Source organism: Pipistrellus hanaki (genome assembly GCF_964339955.1).
Source record: "Pipistrellus hanaki genome assembly, chromosome: 12".
NCBI classification, from domain to species: Eukaryota; Metazoa; Chordata; class Mammalia; order Chiroptera; family Vespertilionidae; genus Pipistrellus; species Pipistrellus hanaki.
The window spans coordinates 13,455,327-13,474,835 of record NC_140514.1 but is presented as its reverse complement, the minus strand read 5'-3'; the positions used below and the strand labels follow the sequence as shown (position 1 = coordinate 13,474,835).

Sequence of the window (19,509 nt, the reverse complement as noted above, 5' to 3'; positions counted from 1 at the left end):
ACCCAGTGGGCTGTGCTATGCACTGGGCAAGAGCTCCCCATCCTGAGCCTTAACCTGGGGATAATAAGATGGCCTCAGCGAGTTGACATTTGGGTCAAAGGAGGCGGTGAGTGTGGAATGCTTCATAAAGATAGATCAACAACAACGTTTTTTAAAAAATGGATTGAGTATGCAACAGTTGGCCATGTAGAGAAAAAATCCGCTAACTTTCTATGAGCTCGCAAAATGGGAATAATAATATCTTTCTAGAAAACCGCAGCATATGCTTTGAAAAGCACAGGTATACTAGCTGCCGAAGAGCTCTGTAAGTTATAAAACCCGCACAGGTGTAAACAGTGCTGGGGGGCGATTCCTTACTGTGGACCCGATAACTAGTTCTACTTTCTTCCAGCCCTATTCGTCTCTGGATTAAAGAGAAAGTTTGAGTATTTGCTTTAAACTAATCTCAAATTTTAAATGCCTCCCCAAACCCTCCTTCACTCCGATTGTGGAGAAAAATCCAAGAAGGAACTGCATTTTCTCTTTAGCGATGGCTGATCTCAGAGAATCGGAGAGTCTGCCTCCCCTTCAGGGCCTGTCCTGTGTGTGGTGTGGCTGCTCTCACAACTAGCACAGAGCCCAGCCACGAAGATGCCAGCAAGCGCTCCCAGTGAGGGGCTGTGTGAGCTGGCAGCCCAGGCCTGGCCCAGACAGAAACCAGAGGGGTCCAGAGGGTTGGACTCCGCTCCAGATTCCTCCCCTCTGCTCACCTCCAGGAGCATTGGTGAAACCCAGGGAGGGCTGGGCTGGCGGTCTGAATGCGGGTGCCCGTCTCATCTTCTCAGGGACCTCCCACAAGTCCCAACGGCATCAGCAAGTCTCTGGGGCTAAAGATGCTGCCTGCCCTTCCTCCCTTGAGGCCGGTCCCTACTTCAGAGCTCCCAGCCTCCCAGGTATGGGTGACGAAGATGCCAGAGGTGTGATGGCCCCGGGAGAGCGTTCCGGGAGAGGGCGGGCTGGACGGCTTTACCTGCGGCTCCGGAGTAGCCGTTGAGCCCTAGCACCGAGGAGTTATTCTCCAGCCTCTCGGGGTGGAACGTGTCCGTCTTGGCCCCGTAGGCCCTGCCACCTCCGCCGGCCGCAATGATAAGGGGCACTGGCACGCCGTCCTTCATCTGGCCCGGAGAGATATGGAGAGAGTGACAGGCGGAGCTGGGCTTCCACTCTGGAGAGCCAGCGCCCTGATGAATGAGTCCGAGTGTGTGCTCAGTGGGCTTCCACTCTGGAGAGCCAGTGCCCTGATGCTGAGCACACACTCGGACTCATTCATCAGGGGGCTCTGAACTCAGGTTGTGGGCTGGGGGCTCTGAACTCAGGTTGCAGTAACCGGGGGCTCAAGCTCAGTTGCTGCCTGCTCAGCCCCTTGCCCGAAGCTCAGAGGAGCCTCAGAGGTTGGGTGCTGGTGGCAGGAGGTCTCCTTGCTCTCTCCTTCCTCTCACTCCCTGGGGTCTCTGGTTCTGACACCTACCACCTCCAGAGAGGCACTCAGCATCACTGTCCCTGTGGGCGGGCCTGGCAGGGAAAGTCCACCTTAGCACAGAGGAGGCACAGTGGCCCTTTGGAGGCCTGAGGCAGGCATGGCAGAGGCCTGGGGGTGAATCGGGCTGGTACATCGAGAGAAGAGCCTGCCTTTCTTGGACAAAGAGTCCGTGTCCCTCTGGGCCTCGGTTTCCTCATCCTTAAATGGCATTAAGTGGGCATTTGGTTCCTGGGGCTGTCGAGAGGCAACCCCAGGACACATAGGCAACCCCCTGCACAGCCCACTCACCTTAAATACGTAGGTGGCTCCGCCCCCTCCGCCACCCCCTCCTGCCCACTCGTGCACGCTTCTGTTCACGCGGATTTCTTCCTCTATCACGTTGTTCTCCCCGATGCAGACTTTCTGGATCAATCGGTTTGTCTGCAGAAACAAACAGCACCTCGGGTTTGTGTCCAAGTTTCTCTACTTCCCAGCAGACAGATCTTCTACATTTAAAGATAGGGTCTGCCCTAGCCGGTTTGGCTCAGTGGATAGAGCGCCAGCCTGTGGACTGAAGGGTCGCAGATTCGATTCGGTCAAGGGCACATGCGTGGTTGCTGTCTCCAAACCCTGTAGGGGGCATGCAGGACACAGCCAACCAATGATTCTCCCTCATCATTAATGTTTCTACCTCTTTTCCCCTCTTTCTTCCTCTCTGAAATCAATAAAAATATATATATATTTTAAAAAGATAGGGTCTATCTCTCAAATAGCTTAGAGTTGAGTTGAAGAGACCAAAAATATACCCAGATAACTGTTACTCTGGGCAGTATTAGAGAAGGATCATGAGGATAGAAATTAGTTAGAAAATGCATGGGAAGTGGGGAAGGGAGAGTGAGCCTTTGTTGCTAACTGGTGATCAGGGAGGACTGCCTGCAGGAGGTGTCACTTACTTGGGCCTCGAAGGATAGGGAGATTTTTAAAAGACATTAAAGCACATTATATTAGTTTCAGATATACAACATAGTGATTGACATTTATATATCTGAGGAAGTGATCCCTATGCGAAATCTAGTAACCATCCATCAGCATACAAAGTTATTATGACATTATTGACTGTATTCCCTGTGTTGTATACTACATCGACTAGAGAGACTTTCAAACACAGAGAATGAGAGAAAGGGCATTCCAAGGGGAGAGAGCAGCACAAACCCACAAGGTGAGTGGGGTATTTGGGGAAGGAGCCTTTTTGGTTCAGAAAAGCCCATCTCAGGACAGAGAGATGGTTCAGCAGGAGCGGAAGTGTCCTCTGACTCTGAAGAGCAGATGACAGAGGTCCCACGTGGTGAGATGGAGGGACCGTGAGGCGGGTGGGTGGAGGGAACGAAACCAAGTCATGCAGAGGCCTCGGGTACGATCCCAGAAGGAACTGGACTCCATTCTCCGGGCAGTGGGAAAGGAAGTTGCAGGTCTGATGCCTCATGGAAAGAGAGAAAAACAGTGTGAGGCCAGACTCAGATTTATTCCCAGCTCATCTTTGTGAAAGTCACTTCTTCATCCTGGGCAACTCATTTCTCCCAGCTCACGTCCCATTTCCTGCCTCAGAACTCCCCTGGCACAGCCCTAAGTAGTGGCTTGTGTCTGCCACTGAGGAGGTTGTGGGCCTGGGGTCTGTCAGACACCCCTGACCAGCTGTGGGCAGGCCTCTGTCTGACCCGATGTGCATGGGGAACAGGCACAGGAGGTGGTGTGTAGCTGAGACAGGGTCTTGCATGTGCCAGGGACTGAACAAATGGCTGCTGTCTTGATTTGGATTCACTTCTGGACCCACACATGGGAGGAGGGGACATTGGGGGTGTGGAGCACAGGCCCATGCTGCGCCGGCCTGGCCAGCAGAGGGGGCTGCCCTCTGTCCCTGGCTAGGAACTGAGCTCTCCCTGCACATCCACCAAGTTTGAGAGCGAGTCGGTTGATTAATGAAATGATAAAGTGCAACAACCCAGAGGAACAAGTAGATTACAATTGAATTAAAACAAAAAGGACGCGGTCCTGTGAAAAGACATAACTGATTACAATCCAATCAAGTAAAAGTCCCTTGCAAAAGTCAATGCAATCTTCCCGCTTAGATGAAAGAATTACATTAGCACTCAATAAATTCCTGTGAACATTACGGAGCCTGCAGTTTAATGACTTAATATATTATATCAGGTTGGAAAGTCCTGATGATTGTTGCTGAGTAAAAGTTGGAGTCCAGACAGTGCTCATTCACGAAGGTTGTACCGGCGAAGCTTATGCCTGCTGCTTTGTTTTAACCCACAGCGTGGTGGGGGAGGGGAGGGGAGGCTACGCTTTGCTCCCAGCCCTGAGTTTATTTTGTGGAACTGAATTGCTTTCTCAGTAGCCCCTGTCCCCACATCTTCCTCTGAGGCTGCTCCCTGCCCCAGGTGGAAGCTGGGCTGCTGGCGAGGGTGGCGCCTGGCCCCAAGGGGACAGGCCCTGCAGGGAACTGAGTTCCTGCCAGGACAGCCAGCACTGCCAGGGACCTGGCACAGCAAGACGCAAGCCAGTAGGTGCTGGGCGTTTGCATGCCAGCTGCTTCGTCAGTCTGCACTTTTTCATGCTCCTGGTCATGTCAGACCTCTACCAGCTTTTTTTTTTTAGAGAAGTGGAAGGGAGGGGGAGAGGCACAGAGAGAGAAACATCGATGTGAGAGAGACACAACCATTGGTTGCCTCCGGCGTGCACCCTGACCTGGGCCTGAGATGGAGCCTGCAACCAAGGTACGTGCCCTTGAATGGACTCAGACCGAGACTCTTCAGTCTGTGGGCCAAGGCTCCAACCACTGAGCTAAACCAGCTAGGGCTCCACCAGCTTTCTTAGCTCCTGCTGCTGGAGTTCTCCCGTGTGATTGAGAGACACCTCGTGATGTCAGAGGTGAGAAGGACAGGCTATGTCTGGGGCTGTAGAGAATGGCGGTCTGGCTTGTCAAGTGATGGGTTATATGTGGAAAAGAACAAAAGGCCATAAAAACCGAAGCCTAAGCAAGGGTGGGGCTCAGCAAACACAGGAGCCCAAGTCCCTACTCTGTCCTGTGTTGTGAATGACTTTGAAGTCCCTTCACCACTGTGGTCTCCATTTTCTCATCTGTAAAATGAGACAAGTGGATTACCTGTTCTTCCAGCTCTCACCTGTGCTTTATGTTTTTAAAAGGCTTTAATCACACAAATAATAAATTCTACATGAACGCATTCTTTTTGTAACTATACCGGGCATGACTGATAAAGCACCCTCAATTGCAGTCCCCGCCCCAGAAACAACCGGTTAGGTGTATAGTTCAGAGCTTATTCTGTGTACTTATGGACATACAAGCGTCTAGGAGCTGGACAAGAAACGTTTAAGCTGGTATTTTTCTGTTTGTAATAATAAGTCCAAAGACAGCGATGCCCGAGCAAGAAAGTTTAGGAAGTGGCTTCAACTCGTACTTCTGCTAAAGGAACAACCATCTGCCCGTTCACATGGAATTCACTCCTTTAGTTTTAAGGGTCCTTGCGCAACCCAAGTCCCAGCCTTGGTCCCTGTGGGAAGGTGAAGCCCCAATAGCCACACCCCCAGCTTTCCCAGGACCCAAATGGCCTAGAAAAGGAGGGGCACCTGCAGGCAGGGCAAGGGAAGGGTGTGAGGGGTGCTGGTGCCCTCCGAGGGCCCCCGGGGGCCCGGTTGCGAGTGGAGGAGGAAGCCCAGCTCTGGCACTTACGCTGGGGCAGGCGTCCTCCCCCTGCTGTCCGACCAGGATGTACAGCGTGTCGTCCTTCTCCAGGTTGAAGATGCCCAGCACGGACACGCCGTGGGACCGCATCATGGTGTTCCTCCCGCCTTTCCCGCCGGCCGCTCCGTAGCCCGAGATGCTGCAATGGGACAAAGCACATGGGCTTCTGCCACGGGGTGAAGCCTGACTCCCTCCTGCCCCTGCCCCTGCCCCTGCCCCCCCCCCCCCCCCCGGGCACCTCCAGTGGGCCAAGTGCACCCCACGTGGGTCCTGATGGCTCTCCCCTGCAGCAGCCATGAGGTGAGCAAGGAAAGCCCTCCTCCCCCCAATGTCGGGAGAGGGCAGTCGCCTAGAGAGGGACAGTGAGGCGACTCATTGGCAGAGTTTAGAAGGTGAAGGACTAGTAAAGGGTGGGAGAAAGAATGAGAGGAAAAGGAGGGAGGGGAGGAGAGCAAGGACCAGGAGGGTCTGTGTTAACATGGGGTACAGGGGGGAGGGAGCTCTTTTTTTAAATTTTTATTTAATTTAATTATTTTTATTTTTATTTTTTTTATTAAATTATTATCTGTGTACATATTTTAACATTGCCCCTCCCCTCCCATTCATACCCTCCTTCCCCAGAGGTTTATGTCCATTGGTTGTACTTATTTGCATGTATACAAGTCCTTCGGTTGATCTATTTTCTGAGGGGAGGGTATTCTGAGATCCTGGGATTTCCCCATCATGGATTTACCTCCCTGCCCCAGATCAAAGAGCTCATGTGACCTTAGACAAGTAACTCACCGTCCCTGTTCCACATCTGTAAAATGGGATAACAGAGGACCCAGCTTCTAGCCTCTGTGTGTCGCCAGGATGAAAGGAATTAGTACATGCAATTTTAGCCTGGTGGCTGGCACCTAATAAGCACTCAAAAGTATTTATTATTGTTGCTGTTGTTATTAATGGTGGAATTAGAGGGGCTGACTTGGTAGAAAGTTTAAAGTCTCCTCATGGGTCTAACATGAGAAGGCCCCCGTGGAATGAGTGGGGAGAGCGCTGTATGCAGCCCAGCTGTTTGTTCCCGCCCCACCAGGAACACCTTCCGGAGCGGTCTGTGTGCAGACTACAAGCAGCCCATCAGGATGAAAACAAGCAGCGTGGCGTGTGGGATTATTTCCTCTGCCTCCTAGGTTGTTGCGATAGTCAAGCAAGGCTGGGGAGAAGTAACTCGGCTACTGGACCCCGAGGGGTCTGTTTTGAACGCAGCCCACTCACCAGCTACAAATGCCTCCTCAGAGGCCCCCTGCGGGGGAAGGCACTGGGGGGAGGGGTGGGAGAGGGGAGGTCCGGAGCTGTGAATTTGCACACAAAGCCTTCAGGCAGTTGTGCTCACTGCACACACAGTGGCTTCTCCTCCTATAACTTCAGGAAAGGCCCAGGTTCCAAGTGTGTGAGGCACCTTCTGGGGGCCCCTACGGTGGAGCTCAGGCCTGTTGTGCAGAGACAGGCCTAGAGGGCTGACTGCCGGCCTCTGTCCAGGCGAGGAACTGAGGCCTCCATGGGCTGCAAAGGAGGGTCTGGTGTCCACCGGCTGTCTGTGGCCGGGCACTGATGGGAGTCACTGCATGCTGGCGTGGCATGAAGCTGTGTGCACCAGAGGAGACCAGGGCTGGGCTCCAGGCTGTCAAGGAGCTCACACAGAAAGTGGGGAGATGCCCATAGCTATGAAGAGAGAAACCTCACCAGCAGGGAGAGAGATGGGGGACCAAAGGGCTGTGGGTCCCAAAGGGCCAGAGGAGGCCCTTTCCCAGCTGTGTCCTCTCAGAACCCCATCCTCTTCCCTGGTCAGATAAGAGCCTTATCTTATTTTCTGAACTCACAGGGTAGTGGGGGCTCAACATCAAAGGGGGATCATGGGTGAAAACTCAGAGAAAGTGGAAAATCTCTGCCCAGAATCAGGGCCCAGCAGGGAGACCTTGGCTGGTTGCAGGGCGTGTGGGATGGAGGTTTGGAGTTGGCTTCATGGAGATGATGGGCAGGTGGGCTCTCGGACAAGCAGAAGGAGGTGGAGGGTGGGAGTCTGGCCTGTGTCAATGGAAGGGAAGAGGCAGGAGGGCCTGGCTGCGGTGGGGAGGAGATTGCAGGGCTGCAGAGGGCAGAGGGGCCAATGCCTGAGCATCCCACAATGCACCAGGCATGGCTGCATATAGCACCCCCTTAATAGTCATAAATAGTAGCTGTTAGTAATCTCATTTGACAGATGAGGAATCTGAGGCTCTGAGGGCTTAAGTAACTTATCTGAGGCCACAGAGCTGGCAGACCCTGGTTCATACTCCACATTTCCCCCCACAGAGGCCACTTCCTTCCCAAGGTGCTGCTGGGAGGTCCATCTGGATGCACAAGGGGGTGGGCTGAGGGGCGACCGGCCCACCCTAATTCATGCAGATCCCAGCCAAACCCTCACTCCTGACCCATTACAAATGGAGGCCATGATAAGGACAATTAAAAAGCTGAGGGAAAAGGAAGGCTTATTAGTGAAGGGAAAGTGAGGAGAATTGTTGAGCTCAGAGAAGGGAAACCTGGGGCAGAGGGGGTGCTGCTGGTGGTGGGGGCCCAGGGGTAATCTGGGCAGAGTCCTGAGTTAGCGGTGTGGACGCTGCCTCTGTTCTGGGCTTTGCCTGGTTGCACCAGAAAGACCTCTCAGCTAAACGTGTGGTTTGCTTGAAAAACTGTTGCCTGAGATAGAGTCCCAGCCTGGCCATTCCTGCTATGGCTGAGAGGTACACTGTGCCCTTCTCGTTATTTTTGGCATCATTTGCATCAATCTGCATGCATTATGAATTCTTTCACCTGTTTAAATTTAGTCAAATTATTATCCTATCTAATAAAAGAGCAATATTCAAATTGACTGTCACTCCAACACACAAGGTGGCCGCCCCCATGTGGTCAAAGATGGCTGCCCCCGCCAAAACCGGTTTGGCTCAGTGGATAGAGCATCCGCCTGCGGACTGAAGGGTCCTGGGTTTGATTCCAGACGAGGGCATGTACCTTGGTTTTGGGCACATCCCCAGTAGGGGGTGTGTGAAAGGCAGCTGATAGGTGATTCTCTCTCATCGATGTTTCTAACTATCTGTCTCTCTTCCTCTCTGTGAAAAAAATACATTAAGAAAAAAAAAAAGATGGCTGCCCCCATGTGAACACAAGATGGCTGCCACAAGATGGCCAGCAGGGGAGGGCAGTTGGGAGGGACCAGGCCTGCAGCCTGCAAGGAAGGGCAGTTGTGGGGGGACCAGGCCTGCAGGGGAGGACAGTTGGGGGGACCAGGCCTGCAAGGGAGGACAGTTGTAGGGGACCATGTCTGCAGGGGAAGGTAGTTGTGGGGGATCATGCCTGCAGGGAAAGGTAGTTGTGGGGGAACAGGCATGCAGGGGAGGGCAGTTGGGGGTGGGGGCAGGCATGCAGGGGAAGGCAGTTGAGGGGAACTAGGCCAGCAGGGGAGGGCAGTTGGTGGGACCAGGCCAGCAGGGGAAGGCAGTTGGGGGGGACCAGGCTGGCAGGGGAAGGCAGTTAGGGGCAATCAGGTCAGCAGGGGAGCAGTTAGGCGACATCAGGCTGGCAGGGGAGTGGTTAGGGGGTGATCAGGCTGGCAGGTAGAAGTGATTAGGGGCAACCTTATAGGCAGGCAGGTGATTGTTTGGGAGCCAGCAGTCCTGGATTGTGAGGGGGATGTCTTACTGCCCTTGTAGGCCTGATCCCATCAAGATCGAGCCCAAATGGGCAGTTGAACATCCCTTGAGAGGTCCCAGATTAGACCAAGCTGGGTTGAGGGTGCAAACTGGGTTGAGGAACACCCCTGCCCTCCTCCCCATGCACAAATTTAGTGTACTGGGCCTCTAGTATTTTATAAGTTGTTTATTACTGACATGGTTTTCCCCTCCCTTTTTCCTCTTTCTTATTTCTCCCATCCCTAACCAGTTCTGAATGCCAGCCTCACCTAGGTCTTGACCTAGTGCTTGGAAAGGGGGTTGGATGGAAAGAGCCCTCTACTGAGTGACCTGCAGCAACTTGGTTAACCTCTGTGAACCTTATTTTCACCCCAAGGAGAAAAATGAGAACAAGGACCCCTGTCCTCCTGGGGATAAGAAGTGCATCTGGAAGATAACAAACTGATGGCAAGTGCAGTGTAGGGCTCGGGGCTGGGTCCAATCTGTAGATTCCAAAGCAGGCAGAGGGCTTGATGAGCAGGTGTCAAGAGCTGATTTTACTTTCCTGTGTGCTGGCCTCGGCCCCACATTTGAAACCTGGACTGTGGACTTGCTGAGAGCCATGGGGAGCAGACAGCCACCTGTCCAGACTAACTGCAGGGGCCCTGGCAGGCAGTGCCTCTATCACCAGCCCTCTGAGGGCTAAAATCCCACCACCGAGCTCACATCTCTGCAAGCTCCCAGCTGCCACTGCAAGGCTGGTCGCCTCTGGAGCAGGACGTGGCACAGAGAAGAAAGCAGGGCTCAGAGGCAGCGGGCCTGAAAGCAAACACAAGCGGTGACTCAGGGCCAGGACTGGGGTGCGGCAAGACAGGCACCTCCCCGGTGCCAACCCTGTGCTCAGGTGACCTTGAGAGCCCATGCCTCCTCAGGTTTTGTGTCCAAGGCACCTTGTTTACCCGCTTGCTGGCCCTGGCTCTGCCAGCGTTACTGTGTGGCTTTGGGTAGGTTATTTACCCTCTCTGATCTCCAGTTTCCTCATCTACTGTGTTTCCCCGAAAATAAGACCTAGCACATAGAAAGATAAGACATCCCCTGAAAATAAGACCTAGCGCAACTTTGGGAGAAAAAATTAATATAAGACACTGTCTTATTTTCGGGGAAACAGGGTATATAAGGGCGATAATAAGGATTGTTGTGAGATTTAAGTGAGATAATGACTGTGAGGAACCTAATTCAGTGCCTGGAGGGTAGCCAGGGAGGGACAAACAGCAGCTTCTGCTCTGATGAAGCCCATGGCTGAGCCTGTCCACACCTCTCCACCGGGTGACTTCTGGGAGGCAGAGAGGGAAGGAGCCCCTGATTTCCAGAGATCAATAGGAGAGCAGGGTGTGGCCAAGGGGTCAGGGGTCAAGGCTGTTCACCACTGTAGAGACCCCCAACCCTACAAATGGTGCCACACAAATTTGTGTGGGAGTGATCACCTCAGCTGGAATCTCGGGAGCTTTCTCCCCACCCCCTGTAAACAGTTTATTTTTGATGGCTGACAAACGACACATTAATTTACCTGCCACTCAAACGGAGAATCTGACTCGCAGCCATTCCAATTTCTCGGAAATTATAAGATACTGTTCTCAACAAGCTGAGGCTGTGTTTTTTCCCCCTCAGCTAAGGCCCCCGGTCAAAATGGATGTTTATTAGGTTTGTGTTTTGTGTTATTGACTGTGAGCTATTGTTACCTGCTGTAATTGAGTTGTGAATCTTTTTAAAATAAAGAATTAGCAGCAAATCAAAGCAGCTGCCTGCTGGATGCTGAAACAGGAGCACAGCTGGCTGTAGCTTGAAGGCTGCGTGGACTCCACACCCTGAGGGGAGTTGGGTGGGGTGGGGGAGGAAAGGGGAGGGGAAAGAGGAAGTGGACCCCATTTGAACGAGCATGGAGCACCTGGGTCTCTCCTGCACCCCACTCTGGGCTCAACCTCTAATTCCCAGCAGAGCCTTGGGCAGGCCCTTTCCCTCCTCTGAGTCTCCGGTTTCCTCCTCCGGGAACCAGGATGTAAGACCTGCCCTGCCTGTCCTTGCCCACAGGAGGCCAGCGAGTGTGCGCAGAGCGAGCGGGGTCAGGGGAAATGCCTGTTCAGGTGTAGCCAGATTACGCAGACAGGTCATGTGAGCCACCAGGAGACACCCCTGGGGTCAGCGGTGAAGGCCAATTGTCAAGGCACCTGCTCCTCACGTCCAGTTCTAGTCCTGATGGCACCTGTGAGCAAGGTGCTCTTCTTGCCTATGGCCCACCAGACCAGGGCAGCCCTACAACGCCGGTCTGCCCACCCAGGAATATCGCTCCGGCCCCCCCCCCCCCCCCCCCCCCGCATTCCAGCTGGAGGAGATCTCAGCGACTCTCTACAACCCCGCCTCCTTCAGATGGGCAGAGCCTGAAAGCACTGGCAGAGAGAGGGGGAAGCACACTTTCAAGGTCACATGGTGTAAGGGGCAGAAATAAACCCAAACTGCATTCTGCCTGCAGCCCATCGATCTCCTCAGTCTCCCTCTCCTGACTTGCCCTTCTCTGTGCTCTCATGGCGATGGCTAGCTGCACAATTAGGCTGACATTAATCATGACTTGTCACTCTCTTCTATAATGGTCTAGAACTTGACTGGTACTGTGGACTGTTATTTAACTTCCCTGCCCTGTGGACTTTCCAAAGTCTGTGGCACCCCAGAGACTCAGTCCTCTCTTTAAGTCCCACAGCACCTACTCAGTGCCCAGCTGTCTATGGATTGGGCTGAATGATGGTGTCACCCAGCTGTACATGCTGCCAGGTGAGGATGAAGCGAAGGTCAGAAATAGGTGACCCTCCACATCAGTAGGTTCCACGTGTGCAAACTCACCGCAGATCAAAAATATTTGAAAAAACGTTACCTTGTTGGTGACATGCACTATGCCCACGAATGGCAGTGTTGGTACTGAACATGTATGGGCATTTTTTTTCTTGTTATTAGTCCCTAAACCATACAGTATAAAAGCTATTTGCAAGCATTTTCATTACTTACAGTACTGTTCGTAATCTAGAGAGGATTTAAATCATACATATGTAGTTCATATGCAAATACTATGGCATTTCACATAAGGGACTTGAGCATCCTCGGCTTTGGGTATCCAAAGGAACCCTGAAACCAATTCCCCTTGGACACTGAAGGAGGATTGCCTCTGTGACAGCCTTTCGTTGGTTAAAGAACAAAGATTCAACAACAGTTGAACAAAGATTCAACCCCAACCCAGTGCTTTTCGGTTTTGATTCTTTCATTTTGACAGGATGCTATCTGAGGCCAATTCAACAGAATCCTGCAGATCAAGTTCTCCCATCTGGACACTTCATGGTGTCCTGCCTCAACAGCATGTGTATGTTTCCAATGAGTGTTCGCCAGGCAAAGCTGGTCTCAGTGTTCCAAAGAGAGAAATAGGAACAGCCCTTGATTAGGGCCGGGCTTATGTCAACATGGTGCGGCAACCCTGTGGCAATCCTTTCGGATCAGAAACCTGGCTAGACTTAGATACGGTTATAATTCACACCAGATGGGACAATGGATTAATTTTTATCTAATAGTGCAGTTTTCTGGCAGGCAAAATCTTTTTTAATATGGGGCCCATCTGAGGAAGGCGGGAGAAAGTCCTGGGAAGCAGGGATGTCAGAAACGAATGTCTGAGGGATCGGTCTGCTCCAGGCACTGCTGTCTCTGGCCATGCGGCGTCAGGCCAGTGCAAAGCTTCTCTCACTCCGCAGGTGGAGACAAGGGAGTGTCAATAACAACACCACCTCAGCACTACACGGAGGGGAAATGCCCAGTGGATCTTCAACAAACATCCATCCCCTTCCCCCCAGGAGTCCTTTTTTCCTGCTCTGGGACAGGGGTGTCCACGGAAATCCAGCTGGGAGGAGGGGGGCCTGGCCAGCTCGGGGCGGAGGGGTCAGGGTGGTGCGTGTCTTTGGCCATTTCCTGGGAATGTGCAGGACAGCAGCTAATGTGATTGCAGGCAAACCTCGTTATTGCATTCCTGCCCGATGGCATTTAGAAAGCACTTAGGGCTCTCCCTGAAACACTTTTACCTCAAGATCCCCGGAGCGGCTGCCTCTGTTTTTCCCAGGGGGCTGAGACTATGCTGGGGCTCAGGGGCTGCAGGAGGGAAGGGGAACTCAGTTCCCACTGCCCAGCCTCCGGGACATTCACACCAACCGGGACATCACTATGATACTTCCTGTTTAAACAGCCTGGCTGTGCAGTGGGAGGAGCCACAGTGAGGCCATGTTCCCTAAGTTCAGGGGCTAGGAGGGGATGTCTGGGCTGTGGGAGGCTCCTGACTCTCTGAGCCTCAGTTTCCTCATTTATAAACTGACTGCAGCCCTGATCTTGCCCAAGTCTGACCTGACTCAGTGGTTCTCAGGATTGCATCAGCATCATCTGGGAACTTATCAGAAATGCTATTGTTTAAAAAAAAAAAAATAATAATAAAAAAAAAAAAATATATATATATATATATATATATATATATATATATATATATATTCCAGAGAGGAAGGAGGGAGAGGAGAGATAGAATCATCAATGATGAGAGAGAATCATTGAGAATCATTGATCGGCTGCCTCCTGCACATCCCTCATTGGGGATCAAGTCCACAACCTGGACATGGGCCCTTGACTGGAATCGATCCCCGGACTCTTCAGTCTGCAGGCTGACACTCTATCCACTGAGCCAAACCGGCTAGGGCCAGAAATTCTATTCTTGACCCCACTCCAAGCCTATACGGTCAGATGCCCCAAGAGCAGGCACAGCCACCTGCGCTTTAACCAGCCCTGTCATCCCCATGCCCACTGGGAACCTAAGTTCTACCACTAGCGCTGCTTGATGGCCTCACAAAAGCCCAGGGGAGTCATCGGCCTCCCTCCAGACTGGCCTTGCTGTAAGGCAGGGGTAGGGAACCTTTTTTCTGCCGAGGGCCATTTGGATATTTATAACATCATTCATGGGCCAAACAAAATGCTCAACTTAAAAATTAGCCTGCTATATTTGGTACAACCTTTAATTAATGCCTAATGCCTTGGCAGGGCCAGACCAAACGATTGGATGACCTTATATGGCCCGTGGGCCAGACGTTTCCCAGCCCTGCTCTAGGGGAATTCCATGGGCTTGGGGTTGGACTCAGACAGAGTTAAACGGCTACTTCCCTTGAGAACAGTGAAGTCCCGGGAAAGGAGGCACAAGGATAACAACGTGGTCCTTCAAGTGCATCACACTTGTGTTTCCCATACGCTTGTCCAGTGCAACACCAAGTGCGATCCAAAGAACAGAAATAATTACAATTATGAATAATAAGGATAAAGCATGTTCTGAAGCCAGCTCATGCTTGCAGATCATCTCCACAAAGAGTTTGCGGGCCCTTGGAGAATAGAGGATGCATCTTCCTTGCTGCCCTATTTCATCATCTCCAATCTCCCTTTCTGCAGTCCTTACAATGGGCCAGAGTCTGTGGCCTCTGAACTTTGGTGTGCCACCCAGGCACCCGGGCACACGCACCCATAGACAGAACCCCAGTCCTCTGCCCCTTGGCTGCCCCCTCCCCCATACGCACCTGTAGGTGTCGGTGGCTGGCACCTTCCAGGTCTGGATGCCCTTGAGGGGGCCCTCGCTCCCCACCACCACGCTCAGGTTGGTGTTCCGGTAAGCATTGTTGCACTGGGCCTGCGTGGGGCCGTGGGGCCCACTGGCCCCACACGTGGTAAATAGCCAGTGAACTGTGACACAAGAAGAAAGACAATCACTCACGTGGCCCGACTCACGTGGGCCTCTCTGGCTGCCTTCGAGCTGTGTGCTCCATGGCATTAATATGGCACCAAGATCATTAGCATGAGATCAAAGAGGAGGCAACCAGCTACAATAAGGGCAGTAAAAAGATATCGTGAGAGAAGGTCCGTTCCAGGGGAGACGGGTGCAGGCAGCGGTGGTACCCTACCCTGGTGTCTCATCAAGTCCAGTGCAGTGCTAGGCAAACAATAGGCATGTAACCTGTGTTGGCATCTTCATGTAGGTTCCTCTTAGTGTGGAGAAGATTGGAAGAGTAACCGGGACACAGAGTCAGCTCCATGACCCCTCCCGGCTTGGGGACCCAGACCATGGGATTAGGAAGACCTGTAGTCCCGGCTGGCTGGAGTCTCTGTCTGTCTGTCAGGCTCCAACAGGCTCAGCCTCCTTAATCATAACCACTAGGATTTAGAACGGCAATAAGCAGCTCTTGGGCTTTTGATTATTTTTAAAAACATATTTTAGACCTTCTTTTTGGTCTCCCTTAGTAGGCTCTGAGCTTCCTAGTGCCAGGGTCCGTGTCCGCTCCATCTACCTGACCATGTCTCATCTGACCCAGGGCCTGGCACATAGTTGACCCTAACAGCAGTTTCCAGGTTGAGTGCCTAAGAGCTGCCTAAGAAAACCTCATTTGGTTTTGGGGGGGTCACATTGTTTTTAGTGCTTGCCCTCTTTTTCTAAGCCCCTCGCCACTGCCTGGGATCTGTCACCACCTGGAGCACCCCAGGTCCTTAGATAACCTTTGGGGCATCTCTGGGTCACTAAGCACACCCCACCTCTCCACCCCACCGTCTCCTTCCGCACTTTCTGCCTGTGAGTCAGATCTCACGTTGGCTGGAATTCTAACATTTTTATAACCTATAAAAACTTTAAAATACTGTGCTCTTGATAAACGGCTTTGACTTCAAATACAAAAAATGTCACTATAAGATTAAAGAAATTACTTCCCTTTAAAGAGATTAAGTCAAAGCCTACCTATAGGAAATTATTGAAAGATTAATTTGGGCACATATAGTTTTGTTCACTAAAACCGTTAAAGTAAATTTTTTGGGGGGGGAACTTTCAAATAACTTAATGATGCAAAAATGAAAGATTAGTTTGGGCTACTAACTACAGGTGATCAGATTGGCTCACACTGGGCAGTGATAGTCATCTGAAACCAGTGGCGGGCTCTGTGACACTGCCCTGGCCCCAAAGAGGCATGCAGCCTCCCAACACTTTTCCAGACTTCATTGTTTTTCAAATGAAGATGTTGATTTCTGTCTGGTTTCTGAAGGTTGTTTCAAGGGCAAGAAGTTGATGAATTCTTTGGTATGAATGGCTGAAAGTTACTTTTCTGATCTATTTGTATTATTAAGGGGTAACCTGTTAATTCCAAGTTGTAACTCTTTACTGAAGGCATTTTAGCAGAGGGGCTCTCTTGCCCAAATCTTATGTGTGGGCTGTGCTGGGGGTGGAGGTGGGGGTGGGGGTGTGTGGGGAGGTGGGGACCTGGGGGAGTGGGCCGTTTGAAATGAAAAGGACATAGGCTTTGAAATCGGCAAGGACACCTGAGTTTGGAATAGTCTCATCACTTACTAACTGTAGGGACCTGGATCGAGTTCCTTCATCTGTAAAAGGGGCTGCACTGGCATTAGAATTAAAGGAAGCAAGGGGGTATGAAAGGTCATTGTAAAGTTCAAAACTCTAAACATGTGAGTTGTGTCAATGACTCCTGCCTACACCCAAGGCTGGTGCTGTTGTAACGAATAGGAAATATGGCGATGGGAGTGTCTGTGAATGTGAATAGATCTCTGCCAGCAGCTCCTAGGAATTTAAACTTAGTGGGTTGGGGATGAGGTCAGGTACAGGGAGTTGAAAAATCTACTCCTCCCATCATCTCTAGTCTATTGATTTGATCAGACAAGTATGATATAATAGGGTGTCCCAAAAATTTATACACACAATAAGGGCAGTGTTTATTAAAATACATTTCATTTCCAAAATTGAGCTATCAGCTTTTAAAAGTATGTATACCTTTTTTGAGACTAACATAACCTAATGTAACGTAACATAACAACATAAATATTTCCCCTTATGTGTGTGCTGAGAAAGAGAGCTAAAGGTGTGGGCTTGGCACCCTACCCTAAGAATACCTACTACTTAGACTTCCTGTTGGCATTATATTATGACCTAAGGCAGCAAAGGGCAACATCTGGCATTAGAGAGGATCAAATGGCCGCACGGAGGAGCCTGGATTGGAGGCAGGGGAGGAAGGAAGGCTGGCTCTGCCCTCCTTTCTTACTTTGAAAGCAAAACAAAAAACTATTGTGTTAAAACTCATTTATGGAGTTTTATCTTGTTCTTACTTATCATTTATCTTTTTTTTTTTTTTTTAACCACACACTGAAAGCCTAGTTTAATATTCACTCACATCTAAATTGTATAAAGAACTCACAAACATCAAAATACTGATTGGTTATAGACATGTGAGTAAAGAAAAATCCATTAAGCCCTGGGTTTTATTTTAAGTATATTGCAGAACCCTCTAAGAAAAAACAAATCAATTAGTAATACACAGCACAATGCTGAAAATCCAGTGATTGTACTGGTTTTATTACTGTTGCAAAGCCATCTTGTCTGCTCAACTGAATGCAAAGAAATAAAGCACGATACAAAAGAAAATAAGTTCTCAACTATGGCTGTTAATCGCAATAATGAGGATCTGCCTCATGCTGAATGCCGAGGGGGTTGTATCACAAAAGAGCACTCAAAGGCTCATGAAAACCTTTTGTACCATTAAAAAAAAAAAATCTTCACCTGAGGATATTTTTTCCCACTGATTTTCAGGGAGTGTGGAAGAGAGAGAGAAAGACAGAGAGAAATACTGATGTGAGAGAAACACATCGATTGGTTGCCTCTTGCATGCTCCCCCAGGAGGGCCCAGGCCGGGCTGAGCCAAACGGGCTAGGGCCTTTTTGTACCGTTTTGTACCATTTTGATTCTGATCCTTGGAACTGAAATTTACCCTTATCTGTTGACTAAGTTGAACTTCATGGGACCTGTGGTACCAAACCATTCTGATAACCAGTATAGATCCCATTACATCAAACCAGGACCAAAATCCAAGTAAATATAATCATTCATCATCCATAATGTATACAACACCATTCTTTATGGTCAACTTCTTTGGTTTTTGTCTTCAGGCACTCCTGTTATCTGTATGTTGCATCTTCTTTGTCTAGCTCTGATGAATGTCATCTTTTTTATTTTTTAAACATTTCTCTTTTTACCTTCTATTTCTTGTAAGGCATTAACTGTTGTGTTTATTTGCTCTTGAATTGCTTCCTAATTTAGTTTTCATGTCTGAATTATTTTTTTTTCCTTTCATTTTACGTTCTTTTCTGATTCTACCACCTGGTCTCTTATGTTTTGTAATATTGACATGCTATTTTTCATGTCTTATATTATTGTTTTATGGTCATTTAGCTCAGTTTAAAATAGAAGGTCATAATTTTGAGCTCTTCTGTAGGCATGTATTTTTGTTATGCTTTCATTTTTTTGTCCAGTTGTTATTATGTCCTCTATACTCTTTAAACTTTTTAATTGTAATTTTGTATGTGATTTAATCTTGATATTTCTGTTATACATTTTTATATAAAATTAGTTTTCTAGAACTTTCAGGGTTCAGGAGATGTTCTAACTTCACAGAACTTCCTTTATATTTCTTGTTATTTTAAAAATATATAGTGTTTAAAAATATGCCAGTTTGCTTCCTAATGTTTCTGGCTGTTTCACACTTCCCACCCCACATACTTTTACCTGAAAACCCTTTTATTTACTTATTTTTATGATCCTTATATTACTAAATACTGATTTTGCTTCCAGAAATGTTTTTCCAGTGTGGGTCCTTCCTGGAAAGGAGGCGTGGTGGCCGGACGGCACTTGTTGTTTCAGATCTTACCATGGACCGCTTGTACTGGGCAAAGGGCTCTCAGTTGGTTTTCTGTCATTTCCAGCAAATAGCTGTTAACTATTTGGGGTTCCTCCTGCTCTCAGGTTTGTAAGACAGCCTGTTGCTTTTCTCACCTTTCTCTTGCTTAGGTGTTGACACTATGCAGGCCTGTGGTTGTTTGTGCTTTGTTCTGACCCACTTGTATTTTGGGGTTGAGAGGAATACCTTATAAACATGTTTGTTGCATATATTCATGGGTTTTCAGTTTTGATATATGGTTGCTCTGTTTCCATGGAAGGATTCAGAGAGATAAAAAGAACTATGCTGTTACTGCCATCACCACCATATTCCCAGAATCCTTGAGAGAAAAAAAAAAATCTTAACGTAGGAATTACTTGAGGTCATTTGCTATGATTAACCCCTTTATATCATCTATCTGATCAGTTCCTCGCCTGCATTCCTATTTCTGGGGCTGTAGGATTTTTCAGATTTTACCTCATTGACATCTCCAATGACATTGGCCTAGAAACTGCTGCTACATCATGCAGCCCACTAAGTGGAATTTAACTTTTTCTTCATAGTGCCACCCAGACTTAGCTAGATGTTCTGGCTGTTTGATCCTTCACTAAATGGCTTCAGATATAAATGTTTTATACTGACTCTCTTCTCTACTGTCAGATATATTTTCTTAGTGTTCATATCTCCCTATGTTTAATCTATTTTATACCCAATGCTGGGTGAAGGTGTGAAAGTGGCCCTCAGCTCCTC

The 19,509-nt window shown here is 49.6% G+C and overlaps 1 protein-coding gene across 1 annotated transcript in view; it reads right to left on the bottom strand.

The window, feature by feature from the left end:
• ALK (ALK receptor tyrosine kinase) overlaps positions 1-19,509 on the bottom strand; it is a gene marked incomplete at its 5' end in the record, with an annotated part of 534,776 nt that overhangs the window by 28,616 nt on the left and 486,651 nt on the right. The window contains 4 exons of the mRNA XM_084900171.1: positions 1,010-1,154; positions 1,808-1,939; positions 5,253-5,403; positions 14,578-14,740. Coding sequence (XP_084756297.1) covers positions 1,010-1,154; positions 1,808-1,939; positions 5,253-5,403; positions 14,578-14,740 — 591 coding nt within the window. The remainder of the gene's footprint in view (positions 1-1,009; positions 1,155-1,807; positions 1,940-5,252; positions 5,404-14,577; positions 14,741-19,509) is intronic.